Genomic DNA, 27,541 nt, shown 5'->3' with positions numbered 1-27,541 from the left:
GTTTCAAGTGCTGTTACACCCAGCAGATTCTCTCAGCACCTTAATATCTTTGTGAAAAAATCTCACATTCACCAAAAGTTGGGCATGATCTGTAACATCTGTGGATTCATCTATGGCCATATATGCGTGGTGCACTCTGAATATCTGCATCAAGCTGTGCCAGTACATCATCTGCTAATCTTTCAGATTTTCTGGTTGCTGTTGAAGCGACCTGCGTGAAGTTGGCCCCCCATTTGTTGCAAAAATAGGTGGAAATAGTTTGTTTCGTTTGTGCTGCGTTTGTGCCCGTTTGTGCTGTTAAAATTTTCGTTTGTGCTGCTTCGGTTCGAAAGATATTACACTTTGTTTTATTTCGAGTGTGACGTCACCCAGCCCCCCATTTTCATCCGATTGACTTGGGAATGGTGCCATTCGTTTGTGCTACGTTTGTGCCCGTTTGTGCTGTTAAAATTTTCGTTTGTGCTGCTCCGGTTCGAAAGATATTACACTTTTTAATTTCGAGTGGTGACGTCACCCAGCCCCCCATTTTCATCCGATTGACTTGGGAATGGTGCCATTCGTTTGTGCTGCGTTTGTGCCCGTTTGTGCTGTTAAAATTTTCGTTTGTGCTGCTCCGGTTCGAAAGATATTACACGTTTTAATTCACGCGGTGACGTCACAAACAGGAACGCGCCAGCGTCAGTTTGTTTTGTTTTGCTGTCGAACAAGGAGCTCGGTATCGCGCTACCGCGTTCAGTCAATCACTTGAATCACTCGTATTTGTTATTAATTCCAGGTTATAAACTAGTTCCTGGAATGAACCGATGTTTTGTATGTTTTTGCGCATTTTACATTCTTCATGATCCTGGAAAGCAACTGTTGCCGGACGAACTTCAGGTAAACATGTCAAACTCACTGTTGTAGCTTTTTTGCTAGCATACAGTAATCTTAAAACCTTCCTGTTTTCACTGCTGTAAATTACTTTAAATTCGGTCTTATTTCTTTTAATAGTGTTGTTCTACTGCTCATTCATTTATTTCATCAGTAGTCATTAAAGCTATGTGATTATTTCTTAAAATTATAGTAGACGTGAGGCTGAAACATATCCGTTGAACTTTTTGAAATAAAAACAACTTAAAGACACCCCTCGATGAAGCATTCCCTCATTTGAGAACAACTGAATTAATATAAAAACAGTCCGTGTGTAATTGATGAGAGCCTGCAGAGAAACCTTGGGTGAAACGATAGCTTTATGTGTAAAGAAAACAGCAACAAACAAAACCCCAAACTATTTACATTTCAACAATTAAGCAATCACTGCTTTGTGAAGCTCTTTGTCTTTTCTGATGCTGCTTTCACTCTACTTTCCAGGTCATTGTGCATCTCCCAGTCAAAAGCAGCCCTCCTGCAATATGCCACATAATGTCCAAGAGAATCCTCTTCGAGATGATATGACTGCTAATGTAGCTCTTCAAATCGGGATGTTTTCCTGCTGACAGGTGCAGAAGTCCAGTGAAAGTTACCAAAATTTGTCCTGATTGCCAGCATGTTTTGCAACAAAATATAGTATTAAAATAAGGAAAGGCACCATCATCTTTGTCGACGCCTGTTTCATGAGTTGGTTTTCTTCTTTCTGTTGAACCGCATACAATTAAAAAGCAAAGCCTGATTTTTTTTTTTTTTTTTCAATTAAAATTACTTCGACAGACATGACCACTAGTGATGAGTCTATAAAGACAGGAATGCGAATAACAATTCAGTTTTATTGATAATGCCTGTTTCAATTTCTAGTGGCATAAGCCAGCAAGTCCCCACAACTTTTCTAACTTTAATTTTTGCTGTAAAAACATCCGCTTTTTGGTTGAACTAGTCTGTCGATTGTGCTGTTTTGGGCCTTAAGAACTTGTATTGTGTTGCTACTGTTTTTCAATAAGAAATTATTTTAGGTCATTTAGAATTCATCCAGCCGCTTGTCCAAATGGACACAATCGTCGACCTTGCGCGTGTAAGGTTGCTGAAATGTGCATCACTGCAGAGAAAGATGTAAGTTTGCGTCACAAATGAGGACATCTATGTATTTATGTACAGTGCACCTCGCAGTGGTAGCATTAAAGACATTGGACTGGACACATTTTTCTGTCACTACTGGAGTCAAACAACTATGTGTACAAGACATTGGTACAGATGTCAGAAAAGCATGGCGTATGTGCTATCACACAGTGGCTGAAAAAAATTGATTCATGCAGGTGCCCCAATAGAAGCAGTGAGTGCTTTTTCTCTTGCCATTCTTGGATCTCTGGCCAAAGCTTTTACCGCTCACCCCGATTTGAAGACCTACATCAATGAGTGCTTTAAGCATGAAAACCTGCCATGTTTTGTCAGGGTAGACGTTGCACACTGCAACAATATGATCTCCCAGTGGGACCGCCTGAAAAATAAAAGACATTGTGTAAAAAGATTTTTTCTGAGATTTAGCACAACTACTTAAGTCACAATGTGTGGAACATGCAAAATAACTTCTATGTGCCATCACTATTGTGGCACTGAGTGAGTCTGAAGGTAATGACAGTTCTGGAACCCCTCTCCCATCAGAAAAGTGCAAGAAATACCTGAAAACACAAATAGCACAAGAAGACTGTATCAGCATGCCAGACACAGAGGTTCAGGCACAGGAACCCGTCGAGGAGCATCAGCAGCAGATCCAGACTAACGCTTGACAGTGGGTGACAGAAATATGTGAGGAGATCAGGTCACTTGCCATGGCTGAGGGAGACAGGGATAACACCCACTTCCTCCCTGAGATTATTCCCCACATCATCAGACTGGGAAGTTACTTACCACTCTGGTCAGGCGTAGTGGTCCCTCTCTTCCGAAGTACCAGCATCACTGCAAGTTTGGCAGCTGTTGAAGCAGAGTTCAACAACCTAAAAAAGGGCTTTTCAAGCATGAAAGTCTTCTCATTCATGTTGACCGTTTCGTTGCTCGTCGTCATGCCTTCATTGAGGGAAACGTGGATTTCTGCTGCAAAACAAAAAAGCTGATGTAGGTCATGTCTTAAGACCTGACGATGCCTCTACTACTTCTCATACTGAGGAAAAAATATATTAAAAAATTATGTTGACCTCTGTGATGAGTCTGATGTTGCTACAGTATTCATACTACTGAAGTTGAGAAATGGAGAGGCTTAGTGGATTGACACCGACCTAGGTATGAGTTGAACAGAAGTTGCCCTGCTGGAAATTCCCAGAAGTCTGATGCTGACAGTTTACTTTTAGAGCAGTCATATCATCTCGAAGAGGATTCTCTTGGACATTATGTGGCATATTGCAGGAGGGCTGCTTTTGACTGGGAGATGCACAATGACCTGGAAAGTAGAGTGAAAGCAGCATCAGAAAAGACAAAGAGCTTCACAAAGCAGTGATTGCTTAATTGTTGAAATGTAAATAGTTTGGGGTTTTGTTTGTTGCTGTTTTCTTTACACATAAAGCTATCGTTTCACCCAAGGTTTCTCTGCAGGCTCTCATCAATTACACACGGACTGTTTTTATATTAATTCAGTTGTTCTCAAATGAGGGAATGCTTCATCGAGGGGTGTCTTTAAGTTGTTTTTATTTCAAAAAGTTCAACGGATATGTTTCAGCCTCACGTCTACTATAATTTTAAGAAATAATCACATAGCTTTAATGACTACTGATGAAATAAATGAATGAGCAGTAGAACAACACTATTAAAAGAAATAAGACCGAATTTAAAGTAATTTACAGCAGTGAAAACAGGAAGGTTTTAAGATTACTGTATGCTAGCAAAAAAGCTACAACAGTGAGTTTGACATGTTTACCTGAAGTTCGTCCGGCAACAGTTGCTTTCCAGGATCATGAAGAATGTAAAATGCGCAAAAACATACAAAACATCGGTTCATTCCAGGAACTAGTTTATAACCTGGAATTAATAACAAATACGAGTGATTCAAGTGATTGACTGAACGCGGTAGCGCGATACCGAGCTCCTTGTTCGACAGCAAAACAAAACAAACTGACGCTGGCGCGTTCCTGTTTGTGACGTCACCGCGTGAATTAAAACGTGTAATATCTTTCGAACCGGAGCAGCACAAACGAAAATTTTAACAGCACAAACGGGCACAAACGCAGCACAAACGAATGGCACCATTCCCAAGTCAATCGGATGAAAATGGGGGGCTGGGTGACGTCACCACTCGAAATTAAAAAGTGTAATATCTTTCGAACCGGAGCAGCACAAACGAAAATTTTAACAGCACAAACGGGCACAAACGTAGCACAAACGAATGGCACCATTCCCAAGTCAATCGGATGAAAATGGGGGGCTGGGTGACGTCACACTCGAAATAAAACAAAGTGTAATATCTTTCGAACCGAAGCAGCACAAACGAAAATTTTAACAGCACAAACGGGCACAAACGCAGCACAAACGAAACAAACTATTTCCACCTATTTTTGCAACAAATGGGGGGCCAACTTCACGCAGGTGTTGAAGCGTACATGGGGATTTGGGTGATTATTTCACACGTCTGGTCTTTTTGTTTTCTTTCAAATAATGTCTCTGCAACCGCATTTAAGCACTCCTTCACAACTTCGCCATCACTAAATGTTTTTTTTATGTTTCCCCAAAATCCATGCTACATTTAGTGAACATTCATTTGTACGATGCTGGGCTGTAAACCTGTGCGTGATGAGTCGATTAGATCTGTCATACTGCGCTCAAAGTTCGATGATTTTGTATGCTCTCACCTCAGACTTCAAGGTGTAACAATGTGCAAAAGAGCTGTGCCTTGTTTCATTGTGGCGCTTTACGTTGACACTTTCAATTAATGCAACGGTTTCTGAGTATATGAGGCACAGTGGTTTTGTACCGGCTGCTGGCAGAACAAACATATAATTGCATTCACTTTGACCTTCCTAACTTTTGAGCAAGCCATGCCGTTAGCAACACTCTCTCTTCTTTTCTGCTGCTCTGGTGCGCAACTGGCCATGGATCGGAAACAAAGGCTTTGATTGGCTCAACTAAGGGACGCTATTGCTGTATTAACTTGAAGAGCAGCACCCGCGATTACGAATGCTCCATGAAAAAAAATTCTGTTAGTGTACATTTATTATAAATCAGTCATGAGTCCGATCAGAACCATGGGTCGGTCCGCCATTTGGTGATACCTGACTTATAGGTTACGACGTCCGTGCCTCATCTGAGATTTTAGGTTCACACTGCAGCAAAATTTAACCCAGATCAGATTTTTTTCCCCCCGTATGTGACCGATATCAGTGTTTTTTATTTTATTTTATTCATGACTGTCTGAACGGCTCAATTAAATTTTTTTCAAGTTCTACTAGGGCCACGTTCATATTTGTTCCTAAATTGGATCCGTATGGAATTTTTTAGAATGCAACCACAGCCAAACGTCATATCCCTCATTGATGTCATCCGCAGCTCAAAATGCACTGTGCAGCTGGGAGATCGTATCTGCAAAGTTCTTTTGAGAAACCGTATTGTCTTTATTTTAATTTAATCCCTCTTGAAATATGAAGCCTAAAGTGGCAGATTGTGGTGCTAGTAATAATTATACTATATAATAATAATGACAATAATAATAATACACTATACTATATAATATAATAATTCAGCCATCTGTCTATGTATCTGTCTATCTATCTATCTATCTATCTATCTATCTATCTATCCATCTATCCATCCATCCATCCATCCAACCATCAAACAAAAAGAGTTTTGAGAAAGTGCACTGGGTGCCACATTATGTTGCAGTTCTACAAGGCAAGGGTAGTTGTTTGCAAGAGTTCAGCATGGAGATGGCTCTCTTTTGTGTTGATGTATCCAGAGGGCAACACGTCGAAGAGTTGTGAGCTCGGGTGAATATTATCCTTATTGAGCCTCAGACTCGAGCCTGGAGCCTCACTCTGCCTCAGTACTCGTTGGAGTTTGTGTTGAAATATATCCATACTTTGGACTTTCTTGTCTGCTTTTTTAGCTGCTTCTGGGTGCCGCTCTCCTGTTCCCCCGCCTGGAACGCTTTGATCCGGTATCTCCGCCATTTATGCTGTTCTCCTTTTTTTTTCTGCTGTGCGCACTTGCCTACTACTGAAGGTATGCACGTGTGGATGTTCAATCGGAACCCACGACCGATGCTTTCTCTCCCTGTGAGGCTACCATGCCCCCCCCCCACACACATATATATTTATATATATATATGTATATATATATATATATACAGTAAACCCCCGGTTATTGCGGTTAATGGGGACCGAGACCACCCGCGAAAACTGAAAATCCGCGAAGTAGCGGCGCACCTTCAAAAATGCTTACAAAAAAAAATTATATATATATATATATATATATATATATACGGGTAGAGAAAGTGAGATTCATGTTATAACAAAAAAAAACAAATTATTATTAAAACTTATTATTTTTTTTTTATTCCCCAGCCATTATTTTTGTATTTATTCAATTACTTCTTTTTGTATTTATTTAATTACTTCGACTTTTACCTGCTGGTACGCCGTCCGGTGTGCCCTGTGAAATGAAAGGTGGCATTCTTCATTTATTTATTTATTCATTCATAACTGACAGCCTCGCGCTCCGCTCGTGCTCGGGCGGAAGAGGTGCTCCTCTTCGGCTTAACTGCCACGCACGCCGGCCGGCCTCCTCCGGAGCTCGCGTACGAAGTAAAATGTCGCCCCGCTCGTGCCCGGGGGAACGTGCTCCTATTCGGCTTAATTGTCACGCGCGCCGGCCGGCCTCCTGCTCCTCCTCCTGGTCCGGAGCTCTTGTACGGTCCGAACGGAGCAAAATGTCGCCCCGCTAGTGCCCGGGGAACGTGCTCCTATTCGGCTTACTTGTCTCGCACGCCGGCCTCCTCCTCCTCCTGCTCCGGAGCTCTTGTACGGTCCGAACGGAGCAAAATGTCGCCCCGCCCGTGCCCGGGAAAGGTGCTCGTATTCGGATTAACTGCCACGCACGCCGGCCGGAGCTCTTGTACGGTCTTAACGGACTGAAATGTTGCCCCAAACTTGTCCCGGGCGGAAAGTGCTCTTCTTCGGCGCACGCCGGCCGTCTAACCGCTCCAGCGCCCCGTCGTGCCGCTCGGCGAAACTACAATGCCCCCGCGGAGCGGAGCGAATGGAGAGCCATGATCGTGCCCGGGGGAACGTGCTCTTCTTCGTCCACTCTCCTCTCCGCCCACGCTCTTCTTCGGCGCACGGCGGCCGTCTAACCGCTCCAGCGCCCCGTCGTGCCGCTCGGCGAAACTACAATGCCCCCGCGGAGCAGAGCGATTGGAGAGCCCCAATCGTGCCCGGACAAAAAGGTTTTTAATTTTTGAATATTTTTTTGACCCACGAAGCACTGAACCCGCGAAAGGTGAACCGCGAAGTAGCGGGGGATTACTGTATATACACACACACACACACACCCACCCCCCCCCCCACACACACGCACACGCGCGTCATTGGACATGTCGACTTGTCGGGACATCCCTAATATATATACATATATTAGGGGTGCAACGATAAAGAAAATCCACGGTTCGGTTCGATACATTGGTGTCATGGTTCGAAATTTTTTCGATACAATTAGTTTTTTTTTAATAGTTTATTGAAGTTACTAACATTTATTTTAACCCCAAAGTACACATTTTACATTTAATTAAATCTATATTCGCAATACCTGACTCGTTTTTTGCGGTGCATACTTAGCAAAATATTAAACAAAAACAGCAACATGAAAAAAAATAAGATTATTGTACTATTACAAAATAAATTTAAAACGCCTTTGAAACAGCAGTGGTGAAGCCCCTTTCTGAGGGACAATTCAGACCCCAGTTTTTTAAATTATTGCAGACCTGTATCCAACTTAACGATTTTAAGTAAGATTTTAGTCAAGTCAATTTTATTTGTATAGCCCTTAATCACAGACGGTGTCAAAGGGCTTTACATAACCACAATCAACATCCACTGATCTTAACCCCCAGGATGGCAAGTAAAAACTCAAAACCCAATTGGGGGGAAAAGTGAGAAACCTTGAGAAGGGACCACAGATGGGGGAATCCCCCTTCCAGGATGACCAGGCTGCTTTGCCAAGTGGGCAACATTTGACACATACAATGATGCTATATAATGTTAGATGAGATAATGTGAGAGTCAATCAATTGAAGTGCTGCAGGAAGATGACTTCAGTGGAGTGGGTCCTCATCCAGGGCCGTAATCTCCATGGCAGCATATCCGAGGATGAGCCTTCGATCTAGTACCGGTCAGTTGGTGTAAATTCAGAACAGCCACTTCCAAGTGAATCACCATCACCTTATTCCCAAGCAGGGGAAGAGGGGGCAGAAAAGAGAAGAAGCGGCAGTAAACAGGCCAACAAATAATTAAATTAGATGCTAATGTATATACATAAATTGATCAAATGATGCGCTGCAGGAAGACGACATCACTGGAACAGATGCATGCCCAGTTGGTCAATGCCTTAAACTTCCTAGTGGGTCACCGTCACCTCATCCCCCAGCCGGGGGAAAAGGGGGCAGAAAAGAGAAGCAATGAAAAGAGAGCGGCAGTAAACAGGCCAACAAATAGTTCAACTCAATGCACAAGAGTATAAATGCGTCTTTAATAGTGTTTGGAACATTTCTACTGAGGTGGCGCCTCTAATACCTGAGGGTAGTGCATTCCAAAGCATTGGTGCCCGAATAGAGAACGCTCTAGAACCTGCGGACTTCTTTTTGGTTCGCGGGATCACTAAAAGACCAGCATTTTGTGAGCGAAGGTTTAGGGACGGAACATATGGTACCACGAGGTCAACGAGATAGGAAGGTGCTAAGCCGTGCAATATTTTATAGGTAAGTAGCAGAACTTTAAAATCACATCTCAAGCGGACCGGAAGCCAATGCAAATTGGCTAGTATCGGGGTAATATGATCAAACTTTCTCGTCCTAGTCAAGAGTCTAGCTGCTGCATTTTGAACTAACTGCAGACTTTTAATACAAGACATGGGGAAACCCGAGAGCAAAACGTTGCAATAGTCGAGGCGAGACGTAACAAACGTATGAATTAAGATTTCTGCGTCACAAGTTGATAGAATTGGGCGAATTTTAGCAATGTTACGCAGATGGGAAAACGCAGTTTGAGTAATATTTTTAATGTGCATTTGAAACAACAGTTGCGTCAAATATAACACCGAGATTTTTTGTTGAATCCTTTTGGGCAATATTACATTTATCGATACTCACAGTGGTGTCCTTGAAAAGGTACCGATGACGCGCTGGTCCAATAATCAGCATCTCGGTTTTATCTGAGTTAAGACGCAAAAAATTGAAAGACATCCATTGTTTAATTTCGGCAAGGCATGCCTCTAATTTATAGCAATCACGCGGATTTGTTTTATCCAACGGCACGTATAATTGCGTATCATCAGAATAACAATGAAAACTAATGTTATATTTCCGTATAATATCACCAAGTGGTAGCATGTAGATGTCCTGTCTTGGACTCACAACACCACAGCAGTGGTAAAGAAGGTCCACCAGCGTCTGCACTTCCTGAGAGTCCTCAGGAAATTCAACCTGGACAGGAAGCTGCTGCTAGCCTTCTACCACTCGTCCATCGAGAGCCTGTTGACGTACTGTGTCTCCACCTGGTACAGCGGCTGCACTGAGGCGGACAGAGTGAGGCTCCAGAGGACAGTCAAAACAGCGCAAAGGATTATTGGCTGCCCTCTCCCCTCATTGTCGGACATCTACACCGCCCGGTGCCTCAGAAGGGCTCTCAACATCGTCAAAGACAATACCCACCCAAACTCTCACCTGTTCGACCTGATGCCCTCTGGCAGGCGCTACAGATGCATCAAATCGAGGACCAATAGACTGAGAAACAGTTTCTTTCCGAGAGCCATCTCCATTCTGAACTCTCACACACACACGAGAACACCCTTACCTTGCAGAACAGCATTGTGATGTGTTTTTATATACCCTATTCAGTACTAAATTCCATTGCACTCTCTTATTTATTTATCTAATTTATATATTTGTCTGTATTATTGTTGTATTGCACTGGAGAGGGGAGCCCTCTAATCTCGTTGCACACTTGAGTACAATGACAATAAAAGGGATTTCTAATTCTAATTCTAAACAATAGAGATCCAAGTATCGATCCCTGCAGAACCCCACATGTGATCTTACAAAGATCATAAGTCGCATTGCCATGAATTACACGGTGCGTCCTCTCCGACAGATACGAATTAAACCAAGAAAGCGCTGAACCTGAAATGCCAACACACGTTTCAAAGCGTTTTAATAATATGCTATGATCAACGGTGTCAAAAGTGGCGCTAAGATCGAGTAAGAGTTATATTGATGAGGTGTCGGCATCTATAGCTATAAGAAGATCATTAGTAACTTTAGCAAGGGCCGTCTCAGTAGAGTGGTCGGCTCTAAAACCTGATTGGAAAGATTCAAATTGATTATTAGCAGTCATATATTCATTAAGTTGTTGCACTATGACTTTTTCAAGAATTTTTGCAATAAACGAAAGATTAGAAACTGACCTATAGTTGTTGAGACTCTCTGGGTCGAGGTTTGGTTGCTTAAGTAGCGGTCGGATAACAGCGGTCCTAAAAGCTGCTGGTACTATACCCGTGGTAAGTGAATTAATTATATTTAAACCAGATGGTCCTAGGGTCGTAAACATTTCTTTAATTAGTAGGCCAGGAAGCGGATCGAGCACACAAGTTGTCGGTTTTGCTGCACTAACCAATTTTGTTAGGCTTTCAAGAGATACTTTTTAAAATTGAGATCAGGTTATTGGACATTTATCAGCCCTAATGTCCTTATTAACACCATTTATCGCGGAATTCAACGGAATTTTAAGAACAGTGTCTTTAATCTCATCACGAATACACTCATTCTTCTGAGTAAAGAATTGTATGAAATCGTGAGCTGAATAGGAAGAGCTATCCGAGGTTGGTTGCTGTTGCGTTAGCATTGCTTCGGTATCAAATAAATATTTAGTTTTTTTTTTATGTAAGACAATTAATCTACAGTAATAATTAGTTTTGGCTGGATCGAGCGCTTCCTTGTATATTAGTAAACTATCGCACCATGCCTGACAGAAAACCTCCAGTTTGGTCACATGCCATTTGTGCTCAAGCTTCCTACAAGATCGTTTCAGTTTGCGCGTTTCCTCTGTAAACCACGGAGTAAGCCTCTTTGGACGAGTTTTAGTTTTTAAAGGTGCGACAGAGTCAAGCGCATTTAACAGAGCGACATTAAAGTTGTTTGTGAGATCATCAATCGTACCAATATAATTAGGAAACGAAGCGGTTGCTAAAGGAAGCGCAGCGGTGGTTGAGGAGCTAATATTGCGGCTGCAATAGCTTTGATTTTGGTCAGAACGATGGCAATGAGCCAAGACTTCAAATTTGATAAAGTAATGGTCAGAAATAGCACTAGTATATGGTAATTGTCAGGGAAGTTTCTATTAAAACAAGCCTGAACAAAATGAATCAACCAGCCAAGATCGTCTTTGTCACTCGCTAGGAGCAGCCCCCTGCAGTCAGGGGCAAAGCTCCTGCTTCCTGCTCCTGCGTGGTTTTTATTGTATCGCAGCAAAGCAATTTGAATATGCAACTCATACAGAATGGAAACACCCCTCGCATAAATGTCAGTGTGACTTCAGTTTGTGTCCTTGGATCTCAGACACTTTTACTTCGTATCAGTCTGGAATGTGCGCCTGGCTTGTCTCTTCCTATCAGTGCAGGCACTTCTGTTAACACTGGATAACAAGGGTACAATGTTCACTTGAAAATCAAATGACCTGTAAGCATAGTTTGAAACCTGATAATATTACAACCTAATTTCTTTGACAGTAATACAATTATTTTTGAGGATGCGAAGCCTCGGGTTAATACCAAATCTAACGTGTTACCATTTGTATGCGTTGCTTCATCTATTATTTGCGTGAAACCAAACATATCAATTATTGTCTGAAACGCCACGGTAAGTGGTTCCGACGGGAGATTCATATGAATGTTGAAGTCGCCCATGATAAGTATATTATCCGCATGAGTTATCAAATCAGCCACAAATTCATCTAAAAAGCCTGAGTAAGAGCCAGGGGGACGGTAGTAAAGAACAGCAAGATAAAACGGCAGCGCAGCTGTGGATCGCATGATGAGTACTTCAAATGGTTTAAATGAATTGCTAGGACGAGGACTAAGTTTTAGATTAGATTCGGAAATGAGGGCTACACCCCCGCCTTTCTTTTGAGGGCGCGCAACATGCGAGCTCACGAAGTTTGGAGGCGAAGCCTCATTTAGCGGTAAAAACTGATTCGGTTTTAACCAGGTCTCACAAAGACCAATCATGTTAAGATTATGGTCTCTAAAAAGGTCATTAACTAACAAGGCTTTCGATGAAAGCGATCTAATATTTAAAAAACCGAGTTTCAATAAAATAGGTTTATCTAAGTTATTCCGCGCAACACGACTCCTGGTCATAATATTAAGGAGATTGCCTTGCCTAGGTCCCGGATTGCGCCTCGAGCAACTATAAACGCGGCGAGAAATTCCGACGGTCGGAATACAATAGTTATTTATCAGCTTTCGAGTGCTATTATTGTGAGAGAACGGCTCGTCGTCGATAAGACCGACCGAGGAGGAATGCTTAAACCCATCATGTATTGCCACCTCAGAAGAAATTATATCAATATGTGATGCAACAGCGTATGGTGTGTAGCGCTCAAATCTAGAAGAAAAGCCATGTGTGTTGTCTAAGTCTAGCATAGCGCTAGTTAGCTCTATCCTTACAGACTCCATACCCTTCCTTACAGGCTCACTATTCGCCTGCAACCCGACCTTCTCTAATATGAATAGTCATGGAAGGCTCAAACAATAATCTGTTTCTAGAAAGAGTGATGGCGCCTTCCCAGTTAGGGTGAAGGCCGTCCATCTTCAGCAGGTCAGGTCGGCCCCAGAAAGAAGGCCAGTTATCGAAAACTGCAGTCCCTGCTCACTACAAAAACTAGTCAGCCACTGATTTAGCGAGAATAATCTGCTTAACCTCTCATCATTGCCTCTCGCAGGCAAGGGACTAGAGACTATTACTCGATGCCAACTCATCTTTCTGGCAAGATCACAAGTCCTTGCAATGTTTTTCTTTGGGATCTCTGATTGCTTCATCCTAGTGTCATTGGAGCCGACGTGTATCACTATATCTGAATAGCTAGCGTTGTTTGCACTGCGCTGGTGTCTAGGTCTCTTGCGTGCTAGCTCCATAAGATTAGCTTCAATGTCGAGTGCTCTGGCCCCAGGAATACACATTACTGTGGCTGGATTTTCAAGCTGAATGTTGCGGGTAATGGAGTCACCTATCACTAAAGTGCGGGAGCCAGGAGACCGAGTTGGAATGGAACTGCTATGTGTCTTAACAGGCTCACCGCGATTAGCAAGCCGTTTACGGCCAATGCTAACCGGACTAGCAGGTTGGCTACAACCCGTGCTAACAGTCGTGTCCGCCACATTTACGCTTACCACATTACTCTGCTCTAGCTGGCGGACACGTCCCTCTAGCAGGGAGAGTCTTTCCATGAGAATGGTGCAAGTGTTGCATGTGGTGGTGCAGGAAACCATAGTTGCGTTTACTCGCCCGGTGGATGAAAGCGGACGAACAGATGTCGCGCCGAAAGTGACGTCACGGGATTACCAAATGGAAAAAACTTTAGAAAAAACTTAAACCATTAAATTGTGTTTTAAATACAAATAATGTTTTAGAGAAATATCAATCTGGTTTTAGGATGAACCATAGTACAGACACAGCTCTTTTAAGGAATTTAAATAATCTCAGGTGCTTTGCAGACCTGAAGAAACTCACGGTCTTGGTGCTTCTTGATGTAACACTTATTTTACTAGTGAAAAATGGGCCATCTCGTCTGGATAATTACTTTCAGCTGTTTTATTAATTTTAATGATGAAATCACTGACATTATTGATTGGTAAACAAAATCAATGTCAAGCATTGATCAGGGAACTAAAATGGAATATAATAATGAAGTGCATTTTTTTCTTTTCTTTTTCCACTCCACATGCATAGAACGGTACAGGGAGGCACTGTCTCCCTTGCCTGCTCTGACCGGATGTCCATGAGGGTTATGTTTATTTATTATCCCTCGCATTCAATTATGGCGAATGTGATCAGCACTTGATCAATTTTATGATGTTGATGATACTGATCAACTGTATGGCACTAGAAATTAATTGTTCGTTTGTTTTTATGTCCTCTGACTTTGTATTATACTGTGTGTGAATGAAAAGACCTTGTTGAAATTCTGTGTGTCTGTAGCTTTGACGATCATGATCCTGCTGTGATTCATGAGAATGCTGGCCAAGTAGAGGTGCTGGTTCCCATTCGCCTTGACATGGAGATAGATGGACAAAAACTCAGAGATGCTTTCACATGGAACATGAATGGTAAAGCTAACTTCCAGATTGTGATTTTGTTTTTTTTTTCAACTTTAACTCGATTTCCCAACAGAAAAACTGATGACTCCAGAGATGTTTGCAGAAATTCTGTGTGATGATTTGGACTTGAATCCTCTGACCTTTGTCCCTGCCATCACCTCAGCCATACGTCAGCAGATTGAGTCATACCCTACAGACAGCATTTTAGAGGAACAGGCAGACCAACGAGTCATCATCAAGGTGGGTCGTGATACAAAGTTAAGTTTCAACAAATTACAATTGTTCCTGGGAGTCTTAAGACCATGTCTGTGGCAAGCTTTTAAAAAACACTTAGATACTCGTTTGTAAAATTGGACTAAGGAAACAAAATAACTTGACTTGACTTTCCCCTTGCATTTTGGTTTTAACTTGTTTCGGTCTCAGGCATTATACATGCCTCTATCTGCTCCGACTGTAGATCTTGGTGAAACGTTAAACTGGGACTGGTTCGTTAAAACTTAATTGGACTGCAAACTGTGCCATGTTTTTTTAGAGCTTTTCTTTTCAACCCCAGAATAAACTAATATTGATTACTTTGCCAGGCGTGATTGTGTGTGTAAAGTTTTACGTTTTCACGAATGTTAAGACCAGAGGTTAAAATTCTTTCAGACTGACGGACCGGTCCATCAGTCCATCTCTGACAGATGATGAATGATGGGACACTTTTTAAAAATTGACTAAGCACTTAGGGAAGTGGATTTTCATCCGTCAGAGCAATCATCAACATTTTGCTGATGTTTTTTTTGGGGTGTGGCGTGACACACTGATGGACCGACTCACGGACGAACCGACGGACTTCTGACGGAATAACTGATGGACTAACTGATGGACTGGAAGGAGTTTATTAAAATATGACTTCTATTAAAGACCAAAAACGGGAACACATGTAAAAGAATTCAAAATGGCAGAAAATATTAATTGTTTTTGCCAGACGAGTCATCATGAGCTTTGACTTATGCATAGACCCTCAAAATCAGCATAATTTTCTTGGGGACCCAGGAATTAAAACCGTCCCACTCTTTCATTCGGAGGCCCCCATAACACACGGGAGCCCAAAGAACAGGACATTTTTAATTTTTTTTTTTTTTTGCAAAGGACTCCTTACCTTTTCCCTTAATCTTACCATCTCGTCACTGACTCCCAGTGCACTTTAGAGTTCGCTTTAAGATACTTCTGTTCGTCTTCAAGTCTTTAAATGGCCTCGCTCCAGCGTACCTCTCCGAGCTCCTCGACCCCTACGCACCTGCCCACTGCCTCAGGTCTGTGGACCAAATGCTGCTGGAGGTGGCAAGGACTAAGCGCAGCCTCAGGGGCGATCACGCCTTTTTTGTTGCTGGTCCTTCCCCATGGAATGAGCTTCCATTAAATGTTAGGCAAGCCCCCTCTGTGTCCACTTTTAAAACTCATTTGAAGACACATTTTTAGCTTTGGACTCAACATGAGTTTCTGCTGTTCTTATGCTAGCTATTGTTTATTTGTTTTAGTTTGTGTTCTAATTTCCTGCTAATTTATATTACGCCATCTGGAAAGCGCTTTGTTACAGCTCCAGGAGTTGTTAAATTAGGCTATATAAATAAAGTTGTATTTTATTGTATTGTATAGACACCTTTTTGACACCCTTTTCATGACTTAGCAAAAACTTTACACATTCCAAAACAAGACAGGCATTGGATAAAAGAGTGTAACATGACCCTGGAAACTGGAACATGTGCGTATCATCACTTCAAGACACCATAGGGTCGCCAAAACATGCAAAAATCACCAGTCTGTGATGTGACTTTTGGGGCGACCCCAAATGCGATGTTAATTTCCTTTATAAGCTGGTTTTGGGCTCATTTAAACTGACTCTGGTTCATTTAAACAGGTGTACACTTTTTTTGTAATACAATATAAGTTATCCAACAGTCTAAATCTGTATTATTTGAAAACAGACAAATTCTTTGAATTTTTAGTTTTTAAGTGAATTAAATTAAATTAGAATATTTTTCTGTATTACTCAAATCATTTTTAAATCTAATAACCCTTACTCTTTGTATGCATGTTTAAAACGCAATTTGTTTTCTGTAAGGAACAAGAAATCTATCATAGTACTGAAACGCAAATGTGGCACAATTTGTCGGATTCATTTGTAGAGCCATTTCTTTGTTCAAGGCTTGAATTATTTCAGTCTTTTCAAGTGTTGCTTTTATTTAAATATTTCCTTATTCGTATATTTTGACTGATTCATTTATAGCAGACAATTTCGTTTTAGGTTAACTTTTAGCGAATCTTTCGCCTTCAAAGTGTCACATGATGGTGTCTTGTGACTCGTCTTTATCAGCTGATGTTCCATGAGGGCATGACTTACCTGTCAAAAAATCACAGGCAAGTCACGCCGCCCGCTGTTCGTTCACTCCTCCAAGATGCTGCTCCAGGTGCTAGGGAGGATGAAGGCTCCCTCGTCCCTGTTAATGGTTTTCGTGCCTCGCTTGCGGATCTCAATGGTCTCCCTGATCCAGCGCTGATGTTTGTTCTCTTCGGTGCGGATGACCCTGGCCTTCTCCCAGTCCATGATGTGGTTTTCTCTTTTCCAGTGGTCGATGATGGCTGATTTGTAATGTTCCTGTTGTGCTTGTTCTTTTATTGCTCTTGTTTGTCTTATTGCCGTCTCCCTCTCGCACTCTGTCTTGTGTACTTACTTTCTTGTGTTTAAACTCCTTCCTGTCTCCCCAATGTATGTTTTATTGCATGATTTGCATGGAATTTCGTAAATGGAGTTGCATTTGTTTTCCGGGTGTATTTTGTCTTTTGGGTGTACAGTGAAACCCCGCTACTTCGCGGTTCGCCTTTCGCGGGTTCAGTGCTTCGCGGGTCTAAAAAATATTCGGGGGCATTGTAGTTTCGCCGAGCGGCACAAGGGGGCGCTGAAGCGGTTAAACGGCCGGCGTGCGCCGAAGAGGAGAGTGGACAAAGAAGAGAGTAGACGAAGAAGAGCAGGTTCCCCCGGACACGATTTGTGGCGACGTTTCGCGCGGTTCGGACCGTATCAGAGCTCCGGCCGGCGTGCGTGGCAGTTAAGCCGTAGATGAGCACCTTCCCCGGGCACGGGCGGTGCCAAGCGGGCCCTAAGTTTAACCGAATGGAAGCTCCCGAGGAGGAGGGCATGCTCGCGTCACAGTAAGCCGAAGAGGAGCACCTTCCCCGGGCACGGGCGGTTCCAAGCGGCCCCTAAGTTTAACCGAATGGAAGCTCCAGAGGAGGAGGGCATGCTCGCGTCACAGTAAGCCGAAGAGGAGCACCTTCCCCGGGCACCGGCGGAGCGCGAGGCTGTCAGTTATGAATGAATAAATAAATAAATGAAGAATGCCACCTTTCATTTCACAGTCATGATCCGTGCCTGTCATGATCCGTGCCTGTCATGATCCGTGCCTGTCATGCCGCGTGTGTTTTTGTTTTTTCAGCTGTGTGGGCGTTCCTCCAGCGATCGTCTCGTCAGCTGCTGCGAGACGCGCTGATTACACTGACTATATTGTGATTATAATAAATATCTTTGTATCACCACCTTTTTTCCCGTGTCTGCGTTTGGAGAGTCCTGTTCAATCCTCCAGCTCTGCTGGAGGATCATAACATTCACAGGGCACACCGGACGGCGTACCAGCAGGTAAAAGTCGAAGTAATTAAATAAATACAAAAAGAAGTAATTGAATAAATACGAAAATAATGGCTGGGGAATAAAAAAATAAGTTTTAATAATAATTTTTTGTTATAACATGAATTTCACTCTCTCTCTCTCTATCAGTATATATATATATATATAAATATATATAATAATTTTTATTTTTTAAGCATTTTTGAAGGTGTGCCGCTACTTCGCACCTATATATATTTATATATATATATATATATATATATATAGGTGCGAAGTATATATATACACGGTGGTTTTTTTTGTCTTTTTTTTTTTTTTTTTTTTTGAAGGTGCGACGCTACTTCGCGGATTTTCAGTTTTCGCGGGTGGTCTCGGTCCCCATTAACCGCGATAACCGGGGGTTCACTGTACCAGTATTTGGCGGAGAGTTGTGTGTGGTTTGACTGGTGTTGTCGATATTGTATTTTCTCATTGCTCTTTGAATACGTTCCGTAACTCCTCTTACGTACAGCAACGTTTCCATTCCTCTGTGCTCTTGTTTGTTTTTTCTTCCCCACCTGTGTTGTGTTAATTTTGTTTTCGACCTGCCCTGCGCCTTTTGTTATTGCCCACTGTATATATTGACAACTTTTTAGTGCCTGTTCTATATGTTTTTCCTCCTGTGTTCTGCCCTCCGGGTCTGTGATTATGGTGATGTGTCTGTCTAATGTTCTGACAACTGATAATTCATGGATAGTGGGGTGTTCAGATGTCCAAAGGAGTTCTTGGTCGCTGTGTGTGGGCTTTCTGTGTACTTTTATTTTGATGTCTCCGTTGTCTGTGTGATGTATATTCAAGTCCAGAAAAGCTATGGATTGGTCAGTTTCCTCTTCATGGGTAAAGTTGATGCTGCCTCTGGTGTCTATGGAGTTGAGGTGGTCGGTCAGGTGTTGCGTGTGTCCTGCTTTGATTTTTTTCCAGAATGTCATCCACGTAGCGTGTCCATAGTGATGGTTTATATTTTTCCTGGGCTGTTAAAAGTGCCTTTTGTTCTAGGTCCTCCATGAAAATTCCACACAGGGTGGCAGAATGTGGGTCTCCCATGGCGATGCCTTCTTTCTGCCGGTATATGGTGTTCCTGAATTGGAAGTATGTGGATGTGGCGATGAAATGGAGTAATTGGGTGATGTCCTGTACTGTTAGATTTGTGCGTTTTTTGAGTGTCTTGTCCATTTTTAACCTGTCCTGTACTATCTGGATGGTGGTTTGTGTGGGTGTTTTGGTAGAAAGTGAAATGACGTGTGAGAGATGAACATTTCGTCTTTCTGTACTTTTGGCGAGTTCTGAGGCGAGTTGGTATGAGTTCTTGCAGTGTTGGTCTGTGAGTCCCAGTAGTGGTTTCATTATTTCTGTGAGTGCTTTTGACAGATTATATGTGACCGATCCAATGCTGTCCACTATAGGACGGAGAGGTGTGCCTGGTTCAAGGATTTTTGGGTTGCTGTCGATTCTGGGGTTTATGTTTGCCGTGGGTACCAAGTGGTTGTATGACTGCCTATCAATTTTATTTTCATTAAGTAATGGTTTGAGTAGTGCTTTGAGTTTATTTTTTTTGTCTTCTGTTGGGTCTTTCGTTCTGCTTGCGTGAGGTTGTAACGTGACGTGCACCCATTTTTCATTTACGTGTACGCGGTCCGATTCTGTCCTTTTTTTTTTCGCAAGATGAGTCGGTCTAATTTTTGGATGTGTCGGCTTTTGGTGGCAGTGAATTCCTGTTTGTGTATGTTGTCTAAGTGTCCGCGAACCTTTGTTACCGTGTCCTTGTTCAGGGGAAACTGGAGTTTGAACTTCTTCGTTTCCCGCTGTAGATCGCTGATGTTGTTGAGTTTATTTGCTGTGCACCTAATCCGTTCTTTCACCAGGGTCATCCGCACCTTTCTGATGATCCGTTCCGCGTGCCTGATTGGAATCGGGTTCTAACTTCTTTATCCCGGCAGCGCAGATTGAACCTCAGGTGGTATCAACAGCGAGCCCGTTTCTTTGACAGCTTTTCCAAGAGGCCAAATTCTTTGATGCATGTTTCTCCATAACTTTCACATAGTATTTGTATTAAGTCCATTTTGTCTTCTTATTATTTATATTTTGAGTGATTCATTTATACCAGACAATTTCATTTTAGATTAGTTCCTTACCTGAGATGTTTCGGCGAATGTTTCGCCTTCTTCAGAGTGTCACAAGAAGATCTTGGAGGAGTGAACGGACTGCGGGGGGCGTGACTTGCCTGTCATTTTTTGACAGGTAAATCACGCCCTCATGGAACATCAGCTGATAAAGACGAGTCACAAGACACCATCATGTGACACTGAAGAAGGTGAAAGATTCGACGAAACATGTCATGTAAAAAATTTACCTAAAACGAAATTGTCTGCTATAAATGAATCAGTCAAAATATAAACAATAATAAGAAGACAAAATTAACTTAATACAAATATTTCCTTATTCTTAGTTTCTTTTAACTTGATATTTTACATTTGGAACTAAAGTTGTTGAGGTTTGGATGGCCATTTGACTACATTCAGGTATTACTGTCCTCTATTTTGACCAGTTGTCCTCTGGAAAGATTTTTTTAAACTATCATATTTCTTAATGAAGAGATCTGTGTGTGTGTTTGTTTTTCTTCTAATATAGCTCAACATCCATGTGGGGAACATCTCACTTGTGGATCAGTTTGAATGGGACATGTCAGAACTTGAAAACTCCCCTGAGTCCTTCGCACTGAAATTGTGCTCTGAACTCGGTCTTGGGGGGGAATTTGTGACAACAATTGCCTACAGCATTCGAGGACAACTGAGCTGGCACCAGAGAACATACGCCTTCAGGTAACTCATTCAAGCATTTTTTAAATTTTGTTTCTAGATTAATTCATTGGAAGATTAATTTAATTAAAAATGCAGCATTATACCCATCATAAAGTGTCACAACCTGATCACATCTATATGTTGATATTCTGTTATACATATAGTACCACCTAGTGGCAATTAGAAATGGCATTTTTTTTACGTATGAAAGTACTACACACAGCCAGTTGAACGAATCTTACTGAAAAGCCTGAAGATTTTGATCTTTCACTACGCCGAATATTGTTACTTTTCGGGAAAGGTTGTGGCCATTACGGCACAGAAAAGTCTGATTATTCACCGTAAGTTGAATAAAAAGTTGCTATAACTTGACTCAGATGATCCTATCTTTTCAAAATTTTTAATAGTGGATGATAGTTCAATCCTGTCGACAGCTATGAATTCATTTTTAATCGTAGCCGTAGCGCTACCTGTGGCTAAAGTAAATGTACTTATTCTTTGATGTTTTTCTCCGAGCAGGTTAACCAGGTCTAGCTCATACTTGCGCAGAAGACTCTTTAGGCCTTCATGACATCAAAATACGTGATAAGACTTATTTAATGCTAAATAAGTCTCTGATTTTTTTTTTTTTTTTTTAAAGCTGTTGCCGTGGCAACCGAAAATTTGCGAATGTAACCATTTTGATTTTGAGGGTCTAAATATGAACAAAATGTCCTGAAACTTTGCACACTCATTAGGCCTGGCAAAATCATTTGATTAATTTCTTGTGCAATTAAAAAAAAAAAATCGGCTAAAGCAGCCCGGTTGTACATTTACTTATATCTAAGAAGATTTGGTGGTATATTTAACTGACAAAAGATCTACAAAATAGTATCTTGGAGCTATATGCTAAACCTAACTGGAAGTTGGCCATTTTGAATTTACTTTAAAGTTTGACATAGGTTTGACAACAAAAACTGCTGAAACTTGACCCACTAGCTACCTTGGTATAACCGCCCTTTGTGGGATACTTTCTAGGGGACAAAGAGAAAGCCTCCAAACCCTCTCTCTTCAGTACAGTCTTTCCAAATAAGATTTTTTTTAGGTATTTACAGCTCCGTCATTACATTGGACGTGTACAAAGGTTCTAAAATGAAAAATAGAACTGGTCAACTCTACTCGGCCCTTAGCTCACTGGACGATAATGTCCAGTTTCATGTAAAACATCAATGGAAAAGAGACATCAAGGTGGAGATACCTGATGACGTCTGGTTGGAGGGATGCGAATCTTAAAACTTTGTTACCTTTTTATCAGCTTGGAGGGATTTTTGTTGGAAGAGCTTGGTCCAATACTTTATTACACCTATGCTGAAATCAAAATTGTGTTCCATAGATGTCCCGTGCTGGAGGCAATGCGGATCCTCCCGGGCAGACCAGGCTCACATATTCTGGTCATGCCCAAGCATTGTTGGTTTTTGGGGAAATGCGATAAAACTAATATCTACAGTGCTGGGTGTCTACTTTCTTTTTTTACATTGTTTCTCGGGTTGATTCCGAACTCTGTGAGTAACCATGATGTGAACCTTTTTTTAATCATGACCGCAGCCTGTAAAAAAGCGATCACAAAGTGTTGGCTCAAACCGGTCCTGCCCTCACTGGCACTATTAGTAAGAACTGTCAAAAACATTTACTTCATGGAGATGATGACCTTCACGCGTCGCCTACAACAGCACAAGGGGTCAAAGTACTGAAGAAAATAGGACTGTTTTATGAAATCTGAATATGGTAAACAACTTGACATTGACTCCACTCTGTAACTACCTTTTGTACGCATTCTTTCCTTTAATTACCCTCTGTCCATTACTTTTTTGTTTTTGTTGTTTTATTTTTCCTTAGTTTGTTTTTGTTTTACTGTTATGTATTTCAGAAACCTTTACTAAAATATAAAGTATAAAAAAACAAAAAACATTTGTCGCATTTGACAATAGTCCATGCCTGGATAAATCTACAAATTCATTTTTACCCTACAGCTAGCACCAACTCCTGGCTAGAGGAATTGTATTTTTTATTTCTTTATGTTTCTAATGCCAGAGGCTACGGAAAATTCATCATTATTTTATAAATTTCTTTCGCAATTTTTAAAAACTGGCTCGCTAGCACCCCCTCGAAATGAAAAAAAAAAAGCAGCCCCCGATGTAGGTTTCACTTAGATCTCCGGAAATTTAGTGGAATATATAACCGGGGCCCAGACCTCCAAAAAAGTCTCTTGGATTTAGATGTTAAACCATGCAGACAGTCGGTCATTTTGAATTGAAAGTCGGATTTAGCTTTGACAACAAAAGCTGCTACTTGTTGAATCACATAGTAATTGCTTAAGAGGATATTTCATAATTGATAATTCAAGCCTGAAAAAATATAAAAACGTATTTTTCATCATAGTGGTAGCGCCACTTAGTGATTAAGGGAAGTAAAACTAAACAATTAAAAAAATCATTTGACAGCCCTAGTTTTTTCTTTGATGCTTTTCACCAAGCAGGTTAACTAGGTCAACCTCATAGATATACTCGGAAGAGTGTTTAGGCCTTCATGATCATAGAACAGGAAGTTTGACATTTTTCACAAGTTTATTCCGGGGCAACACATAGTTTGCCAATAAAACACTGCCTATTTCAACGGTCTAAATCCGATGTGTGTTCAAATTACCTGATAATTTATGTTACACCACATGAAAAGCGCTTTGTTAGAAATTAAAAATCCCTTTATTGTCATTGTACTCAAGTGTGCAACGAGATTAGAGGGCTCCCCTCTCCAGTGCAATACAACAATAATACAGACAAATATATAAATTAGATAAATAAATAAGAGAGTGCAATGGAATTTAGTACTGAATAGGGTATATAAAAACAGATCACGATGCTGTTCTGCAAGGTAAGGGCGTTCTCGTGTGTGTGTGAGAGTTCAGAATGGAGATGGCTCTCGGAAAGAAACTGTTTCTCAGTCTATTGGTCCTCGATTTGATGCATCTGTAGCGCCTGCCAGAGGAAAACAGGTCGAACAGGTGTGAGTTTGGGTGGGTATTGTCTTTGACGATGTTGAGAGCCCTTCTGAGGCACTGGGCGGTGTAGATGTCCGACAGTGAGGGGAGAGGGCAGCCAATAATCCTTTGCGCTGTTTTGACTGTCCTCTGGAGCCTCACTCTGTCCGCCTCAGTGCAGCCGCTGTACCAGGTGGAGACACAGTACGTCAACAGGCTCTCGATGGACGAGTGGTAGAAGGCTAGCAGCAGCTTCCTGTCCAGGTTGAATTTCCTGAGGACTCTCAGGAAGTGCAGACGCTGGTGGACCTTCTTTACCACTGCTGTGGTGTTGTGAGTCCAAGAAAGGTCGTCAGAGATCTGTACTCCCAGGAACTTGAACGTGTCGACCCTCTCCACACACACGCCTTCGATGCAGAGGGGGGGCGGCACCGTCTTGTTCCTCCTGAAGTCGACGACAATCTCCTTTGTTTTTGCAGTGTTAAGGTGCAGTCTGTTGTCCTTGCACCAAGCTGTCAGTCTCTTTACCTCCTCTCTGTAGGCTGTCTCGTCACCTTCCGAGATCAGACCGACCACTGTCGTGTCGTCAGCAAACTTGACGATGGTGTTGTTGCCGTGGGCCGGGCTGCAGTCGTAGGTGTAGAGGGCGTACAGGAGAGGGCTCAGCACGCATCCTTGAGGGGAACCGGTGCTCAGCATGCGAGTGGAGGACGTGTAGGGGCCGAGCAACACAGGCTGGGGTCTGTTGGTCAGAAAGTCCTTAATCTCTGTTACATCTCCAGCTGTTGCGAAATGTGCAGTATAAATAAAATTGTATTGTATTGTATTGTATCGTATAAAATAAAAAACAATCCTGGCCCGCTTGAGCAAGGCTTACGAGAATTGGCTGGCACGTGTAGTACCCCTGGGACGTACAAAAAAGTCCTTTACAGCCATAGTCTAAAGGGAACAGGAATTGAGTTATGAATTTTTGAATGTCCAATTTTGGACAATTTTTGTACTTTTACAGCGCTTAATCTTTTGCATGCTGATCCTAGAAGTCATCTGATTGATTTAAAATTTCGGATGTACCATCTTAATACCTGGGACAATTTTTTTTTTGTTTTCGAAATACTAGAATGACGAAGGTGGGGCTTCAAAGTTTGCATTTAACATTTCCTTCGCAACAATGGACAAAATCCTCAATAATGAAAAAAAATCCAAAACATGTGCTGGACGATTCCACACAGCTGGTCTGCGCAGGATTTGACGAGCTGGGAGCTAATCCCAGCTGGACCAGCTGCCTTCCTTGCCGTCATCTTCCTCAGATGAGATGTTGTGAGGAACAAGGCTGAGCAGGAGGAAATGATGATTGTCTGATGTGCCTGGGAACTGAAGACTTTGGGGGGGGGTGTCGTTCGCAGCAGGAGGGGTTGGTGGGGGTTGCAGCAGGGAAGACTGAGGGGGACAGGCTTCTGATCGAACCTATTGAAAAACAAGTTTACTCATTTGCTCACTGAAGGTTTCCCCCCTTCTGAGTCTTGGGTTGTCTGTGGCCTGACATGGTCTTCAGGCCCTTCCAGACATCCCTGGCTTTATTCTGCTACAGCTGTTCCTCCATCCTCATCCTGTTGGACTTTTTCCCCTCTCTGATCCTCCTTCTCAACAGGTGCTGCACTCTCTGACACAAAAGCCCTCTTTTTCTCCTTCAGGAGAGCTTTAATGTCCTGTGTGATCCAGCGTTTATTGTTGGGGAAAAATCTTACTGTCCTGGTGTGCATGGTGTTCTCCACGCAGAAATAAATATAGTCTATAAATTAATGTCCTCCCCATGGGCTTCGCTGAATACTTTCTACACAGATGTGTTGAAACAGTCCTTTAAGGCTTCCGTGGCCTCTCCAGACTCTCTGAATCGTACGTGTCACAGCTGGCTGCCTGCAGACCCGAGGATTGTACACAGGCAGGAGAGCCACCAAGTTGTGATCAGTTTTGCCCAGCAGGGGGAGGGACGGTGATGTGTACGCCTCCTTGGCATAGAAAAGGTTAAATATTTTATTGTCTCTGGTGTGACACAGCTCCAGTCAGTATGTCACAGGCTGACTCACTGTTCAGTGGGAGGAATGTACACCGCCACCGCGATCACATGACTGAAGTCCCGCGGGATGTAGTACGGTCTCATGTTTACAGCTAGCAGCTCAATGTCCCTGACTGCCGAGCTGCTCCTTAATAATGATGTGCCCAGGGTTACAACATCTATCATTCAAAAACACAGCCTGCCTCCCTCCTTTCTTCTCAACACTCTCCACCGTCCTGTCCGCACTGATGATTTGGAAGCCGTCCAATTCCACGATGGCGTCCGGCGTTAGCTCTGTTAACCATGACACCGTGAACATCAGCAAGCTAGCCTCCCGGAAGTTCCTCTCGTGCGGGGTTGGCGCCGTTAGCTCGTCCATCTTTTGGGAAGGAGTCTAACATTTCCCATAATAACGGACGGGAGAATGGGGTGGTATCGTCTCCTCCTTGCCTGGAGTTTAACACGACATCTCCGTCTCTTCCTCCTCAGCTCGCGGGGGATATTGGGTCTCCCGGCACGGGGTTAGCACGCAGTGCCGACAGCTGATCTCACAAATACACGATCGATCCCTCGCACCGAGTTACGTCTTGGGACACGGTTGCACAAAAAATAGACACCAGCAGCAGCAAAACAATCACAAGTTGCATGTCCATTGCTGCGATGAGGTAAAATAAATAAACAAGTTAAAACAAGGTAAAAACACAAGAAAAAGGCTGAATGGTGAGCTGGAGCTGCTGAAACAGGCTGCAACTCGCGCAGTGCTGGAACCGAACGTTCGGCTAAGAGCATGGCAATTACGGTGTCGCAAAGTGTTATTATTCACCGTGACAATAAATGCTGCTGTAACAGAACTCAGATGATCTTAACCTCTAAACATTTTTCATGTTTGATGTAAGTTAAGCCCCGCTACCCTCTACATATTTATTCTTGATTGTAGTGGTACACCTACTGGCTAAAGGAAATGCATGTTTATTTTCGAGCTGTCAAAATGTTCACGTTAATGGACGGTTTTTGTAATTAATTTGTCATGCATTTAACGCATGCGCAGAATGGCCCTTACATGCATCCCATACACCCACTTAGTGATCTCACACAATGCGATTTTGAGATCGTCATAGCTGCATTTTTTTTTAAAGGCTCCCCCCATGCTCACGTATCAGTGGCATATTACAATAAACAGGTCACACTTACTATGGCCAAACTAATTTAAAAAAGTAAATTAAAAAAAACATCATTTGGTGAAAATTTATCTAGTTTCAATATCGCAATGTCATTTTTCCCAATATCGTGCAGGGGGTGGCACAGTCTTGTTCCTCCTGAAGTCGATGACGATCTCCTTCGTTCTTGCAATGTTGAGCTGCAGTCTGTTCTCCTCACACCAAGCCGTTAGTCTCTGGACCTCATCTCTGTATGCTGTCTCATCTCCTTTTGAGAACAGACCGACCACGGTCGTATTGTCAGTAAATTTGACAATGGTGTTGTTTCCGTGGGCCAGGCTG

At 42.4% G+C, this 27,541-nt stretch overlaps 1 protein-coding gene and 2 long non-coding RNA genes across 7 annotated transcripts in view; 2 read left to right on the top strand and 1 right to left on the bottom strand.

Moving 5' to 3' along the window:
* LOC148319664 (SWI/SNF-related matrix-associated actin-dependent regulator of chromatin subfamily B member 1) overlaps nt 1–27,541 on the top strand; it is a 93,081-nt gene that overhangs the window by 44,782 nt on the left and 20,758 nt on the right. For all 3 annotated transcript variants that reach the window (XM_088280595.1, XM_088280594.1, XM_088280593.1), the window contains 3 exons: nt 14,354–14,481; nt 14,546–14,712; nt 20,807–20,997. In XM_088280595.1, coding sequence (XP_088136721.1) covers nt 14,354–14,481; nt 14,546–14,712; nt 20,807–20,997 — 486 coding nt within the window. The remainder of the gene's footprint in view (nt 1–14,353; nt 14,482–14,545; nt 14,713–20,806; nt 20,998–27,541) is intronic.
* LOC148319666 (uncharacterized) lies at nt 207–1,569 on the top strand. The gene is made up of 2 exons (XR_015839685.1): nt 207–876; nt 1,351–1,569. It is a non-coding gene; the product is annotated as an uncharacterized LOC148319666 (long non-coding RNA).
* On the bottom strand, nt 985–4,169 carry LOC148319665 (uncharacterized). Of its 3 annotated transcripts, none has more exons than XR_015839683.1 (4): nt 3,183–4,167; nt 2,818–3,000; nt 2,589–2,691; nt 985–2,407 (listed from the first exon to the last, which is right to left on the bottom strand). It is a non-coding gene; the product is annotated as an uncharacterized LOC148319665 (long non-coding RNA). The 3 variants fall into 3 exon arrangements; XR_015839684.1 differs by having other exon boundaries at nt 2,818–2,997; XR_015839682.1 differs by having other exon boundaries at nt 2,818–4,169.

The sequence above is a fragment of the Idiotropiscis lumnitzeri genome, chromosome 18, assembly GCF_059441095.1.
Source record: "Idiotropiscis lumnitzeri isolate Australia: NSW breed Sydney's pygmy pipehorse chromosome 18, RoL_Ilum_1.0, whole genome shotgun sequence".
NCBI lineage: Eukaryota > Metazoa > Chordata > Actinopteri > Syngnathiformes > Syngnathidae > Idiotropiscis > Idiotropiscis lumnitzeri.
Note: the sequence above shows the minus strand (reverse complement) of the source record. Positions and strands in the feature narration are given on the sequence as shown.